Raw genomic sequence first — 5247 nt, forward strand, 5'->3', positions numbered from 1 at the left:
TTATGTAAGAACCTGACGGTAAACCACATTTTGAGTATAACATTCCCTATTAAAAAACCCTTGCCTGGATGAGGGAACAACACTTACTCGAACATCACCAAATGCTCTTGCTCTAGAAAAAGCAACATACAGCTGACCATGAGAAAAACATGGCCTGCGCAACAATATTCCAACCTTTTCAAAGGTTTGACCTTGTGCCTTGTTTATTGACATAGCATAAGACAGCCTTAGTGGAAGCTGTCTGCGACGTAAAACAAAAGGCATACCTGTATCCGAAGGTGCAAGTTGCACCCTTGGAATAAGTACCCTATCTCCAATGGCATTGCCAGTGAGTACTTCAGCATCGACACAGTTGTCATGAAGACGTCTTATAATTAGTCGAGTGCCATTACATAAACCATTATTCATGTTTATGTTTCTTAATAACATAACAATGGCACCAGTTTTTAATTTAAGGCAATGAGGAGGCATACCTGAAGGTGTGATACTATTTAAAAATTCTACCGGATATTGATTCCGTTCCTCCTCCTCATCACACACAACATCATCTGCGCTAAAAAAAACTTTTTCTTCACCAGGCAACAGCGCCAACACCTGATCATTAATGGTAAGTGAGTCATCATTTGTGGGTGTTAGTACCACAGATGATGCCATAATTTCCGGTGAAAGATTCCTAAACAAAGTATCAACAATACATTCATTTTGTATCACACATTGGGATGGCACTTCAATTGCGCCTTGGAAAGGTTCTTGCTCCCGAACAGGTAAAACACCTTTCCCAAGTTGCAGAAGCCATGCAGCAAATTGTTGTTCTCCTGGCCTTGTTCTCATGTTTCGATGTAATCGAAATTCTTTAACCAAGTGCCATAGTGGAGAACTTTTTAAACACATGTCCACAATTTCAGTTGCTTTTCCTTTTCTGACAACAGGCAGTAACTGTGAAAAATTACCACCTAAAAGAACAACTTTACCTCCAAATGGAAGCTCATTATTACAAATATCTTGTAGAAGACGATCTATTGCATGAAAAGCATGCTTAGGAATCATGGAAGCTTCATCAAGTAAAAATAGACTCTTTTGTCGCAATTCTGCAGCATAAGCAGAAACCGGGGTTATCTTGCATGTACTGTTCTCTACAATAGGAACAGGTAACCGGAATAGTCTATGAATGGTGGTACCCTTTTTCAAAAGTGTTGCTGCTATGCCAGTAAATGCAGCAGTTCCAACTTGAAAACTCCTACCTGTAAGTTCAGAAATAAGGTAATTATAAGTAAAGGTTTTACCACTACCACCAGCACCTTCTAAGTACAGAATTAATATCTTGAAGCAGCCTGTACTCAGCATGTTCCTCATTCATTTGGCGAATATAATCTTCATACATTGCATCCTTGTATCTTGTCCACAAAGTAAAAGGATCAGAAGGTTCGCAGTGAGTAAGTATCACAGCAAACAGTTGCCTTAATTGTCGAGGCATCTGAAAGTTAACAGCTTCCTGCAAAGTATTGTTCCATTCAGTATCATCTTGCAGGAGACCACGCAATAAACAGGCGTCACGAAATGTTTCAGCAACATTGCCATTGACAGTTCGTAAATCTATACACACTATACATTCTGGACACAATTTTACCATGACCGCGTTGTCTTGGTTTCCAAACTTTGTTCTTATTAAAAACAAAATGAAGAGGAATGTCTGGATACATATATTGGCGAGCATCATGATTCTCTGCATTTAACACAAACCAAGCTGTTAATTTTGTAGCCTGATCTGCAGCTCTGTCCAGAGCCTCTTCAGCCTGTCCTTGCTGAAAATAAACAATATGGTTTTTTGGCAAGTGCACTGGCAATCTATGGACAACATGAGATTGTTGGTGCATGGTAAATTCAAAAAGACGCCATATGGCTTCCGGTGCACTGACGTACCGTGCATCTAAAAATGTCTGCACCTCATCATGATCAATACGTTCATTGATCTCAATGTTGGCACAATCATGACCTTTATAAATATATTTATAGAGGTATTTAACAGATTTAACAGACATGCACGCCTCCAAGTTTATATGTGCATTGTATTTCTTGGAAAGCCATGGATTATATGGAACAATCCAGCGATTATCTACGTCAACATTATTGACATTGATATGTATACCATTATCACGACGTCTATATAATGGATATCCGTTGACTTCAGCTACCGTAGATGCTAAAAAGTTCTTTGAAAAACTTTTTGTGCAAACACCATCTTCCATACATCTGGAATTAGGATTCAGATGTCCACATGATCCATGAATCATACACGATCGTACAACTTCAAACAGCTCAGGGTGTTCCTGTTGATTAGGAATTTCTGCTGAAATAACACTGTCTATGTCATCTGCATCCCTAAGTTTGTCATTGGGATCTAAATGAATTAACAAATGACAATGAGGCAAACCCCTCTTTTGAAATTCTATAACATACACATGTGCTATAGTCTTACCTAGAACTCCCATTTCAGTAACATCTTTAAGGAGTTCATTTAGTTTCAATTTAAAAACTCGAGAAACTAAATCAGGCCGATCGTGTGCACGTTGGCCTGCAAACAAATTTTCTGTAATTTCACGCCATTTTGGATTGCACGTAAAAGTCAGAAAAAAATCAGGTTTTCCAAACTTACCAATAACTGCCATAGCATCTTGATAGTTTTGAGCCATGGCACGTGGACTTCCTTGAAAACTCGAAGGAAGAACAACAATACGACCTGGTTGAAGGCCTCGCTCTTCAGCTCGTGCATTCAAATGGTCAGCTAAACCTTCATAACTATCAACACGAAGGTTGGTTTGATTTGCTCGAATGTAATTTAAATTATTACCTTCAAATTTAACATAAGAATCAACACAATACTGCTGAAACAATTTCTTACCATAATGAATCGGGCTGAAATATTCCCGAGCAGCTAAACGGTAAGTATAATACTGCAACATTGTAGTAGTGTTGCGAGTACGGGTTGCACGTACAGCAACATGAGGTATCCTATTATGCCAACCTGGTTCACCCCTTGGAAAAAAAAGAGGATACACCATTGGATCCAAGTTTGCAGACATTGTGGAAATATTCTGTAAATCACCTCCACGCGGATAGATAACAACATCCCTGTTTCCAGGAGGTGCTCCATCTTGGCCAACAAATACTGCCGCAACTTCATCATGATGTGGCAAGTTGTAGCGCTTTCGGTCATTGCCAACTCTCATGTACATACGCACTTCAGATGGAGCACGGTTTTGTGCTGCTGCCTGATTCAATTCTTCAGCTTCAACTTCAGCCATGTACCTATAGGCAGCAGCAAACGGGCTTACTCTGTCCATAACATCTTGAACAGTTCGCATCACGTCTTCACGACAGCCATTATTTTCTTGGCGTGCCATTCTTTCGTTGAGAGCCCTACCTGCTTCATAAATATAAAGTTGGTTAAAAACAGGGGTTTGTCCTTCAGGAGGGTGAAGACCCCCAACACGATGCCATATTTGACCACAGATACGAAAGCATGGTGGTCCACGGCCAGGTGGGGGGCGAAAGTTTGCTCCAAAAGAAGCAAAGGCAACGGCACTATTATACTTACGTATATTTGACTAAAAGTTTGAAATACAGTATCTGCATTTGTTAATAATTCCCCAAGCTGCTGAGGGTAAGGAGACAAATTATCTAATGCAACTTTACCAGTGTGACAACATTTAAAACAATTTTCATTTTCAAACTTTAAAGCTTGACAATAATCACATTTTTTGTCCATAGCACCTAAAAAATATAAATTAGGCAATACATTTTGACGTGCAATATTATAATACGGCGCATTATGCATTTCTCGGGCCATGGCTTGTCTATGAGCATTTTCAGCACGTCTATTGGCAGCCTGCTCATTAGATTCTAATTGTCTAGCAACAACGTGCCGTTGAGCATCCATAACTTGTCTGTTGCGAGTTTGCTGAGCTGATTCTGCATTGCGCCTAGCCGCATGTCTAACAGCATCATTATGCCGCCTATTATTGGCCTGATCAGTCGATTCCAATCGACGTAAAGAGGCAACACATTGAGCATTTTGCCTGCGTCTAGCTAAGGAAACATCATCATTATCTGATAAACGTGGTACTACATTTCTTTGCATTTCTTGTGGCAATTCAAAATTTTGGGAAATATGTGGTCTTTGCCTCAAGATGGCACCTACCAAACCTTGATTATTGTCATGCTGTTGCAACACAAACCTACCTAAATTATTAAACAGCCTAAAACCACGAACAGTATTACTGCTGTCATTAATTCCAGACTCATTTGACATTATATATATATATCCTGATTAAAACTAAATGAAACAAATTATAGGTATATACCACAATTCCTAAAATGAGAAAAGAAAATGATCTATATATATGTATAATTATTAATGAAGCTAACTTGTTCAAATTTAAGAACTATAGAATTTCTTACTCGCAGTTTCTATGTTCCAAGTTATATAGATTCTGATAACCTTTGTTTTGGTCTTGTATCTATACTAAAAACCATAATAGAAAGAGAAACTCTTTTAACTTAGGTAGCTAGTCTTAAAAACATATACATAAAAACACAACCTCCCTTTAATACATAAGGCTAGCTGTATATATATATAGGATACTTTAGCTAGACAGGCTTCTTTTCACACATTTGTAACAGTCTTGTGGCAGGCAAACAGATAAGGATGACGTGAGTAGTGATGTAAAGAAGCTAGTTAGACTGCTAAAAAATGTAGATAAACTGATATTTTGCTGTCTTTATCTACAACTATGGCTACAACTATGGCTACTTCTTTCCTTTCTTTTTCTTAACTAACTAACTATGACTGAAATCTTTAGCCTTTAACTAAACTTTTTATACAACACTGTAAACAACGATCCATGTGCTCAACACATTTGTGTAGCATTTTAAATAATTAAACACGCAGATTAGTTACGCACCTGGGGATACAATTATGCTAGCTTTGTTGTTATAAACAAATCAGAAAACGAAAGTATAAGAAACATTTCCCTTCTCTTTTTATTTCACTTTGATTTATGCGCACCTACATTTTCGCCTGAATAGGATATTTCTTAACGTAGTAAAAGTAAAACTCATAGTTAACTTGAAAGCTAGCTGATGTGCTGTAGCTATATTTGTTAAAATGTGATTTGTTCTCTGTATCTTAAAAAATACCATCAACATTTTTATATTTTTATATTTGAAAACAAAGATGTATTAGCTACC

At 37.8% G+C, this 5247-nt stretch overlaps 1 protein-coding gene across 1 annotated transcript; it reads right to left on the bottom strand.

The window, feature by feature from the left end:
* On the bottom strand, nt 1-4309 carry LOC130630262 (uncharacterized). Its single transcript, XM_057443690.1, has 4 exons — nt 3689-4309; nt 1628-3605; nt 1299-1521; nt 1-1237 (listed from the first exon to the last, which is right to left on the bottom strand). The coding sequence occupies exons 1-4, from the start codon at nt 4307-4309 to the stop codon at nt 1-3; spliced, it is 4059 nt and encodes a 1352-aa protein (XP_057299673.1).
* Nucleotides 4310-5247: the final 938 nt, after the last annotated feature.

This window comes from Hydractinia symbiolongicarpus, chromosome 1, assembly GCF_029227915.1.
Source record: "Hydractinia symbiolongicarpus strain clone_291-10 chromosome 1, HSymV2.1, whole genome shotgun sequence".
Lineage (NCBI taxonomy): Eukaryota > Metazoa > Cnidaria > Hydrozoa > Anthoathecata > Hydractiniidae > Hydractinia > Hydractinia symbiolongicarpus.

Excerpts from the sequence above, each read along its gene's own strand:
- LOC130630262 (XM_057443690.1), bottom strand. The coding sequence starts at position 4,309 with ATGTCAAATGAGTCTGGAATTAATGACAGCAGTAATACTGTTCGTGGT. Across the intron at positions 3,606-3,688 it reads AATGTTGTCACACTGGTAAA|TCAAATATACGTAAGTATAA; the intron begins GTTGCATTAGAT and ends TCAAACTTTTAG. Across the intron at positions 1,238-1,298 it reads ATTAATTCTGTACTTAGAAG|GAGTTTTCAAGTTGGAACTG; the intron begins GTGCTGGTGGTA and ends ACTTACAGGTAG.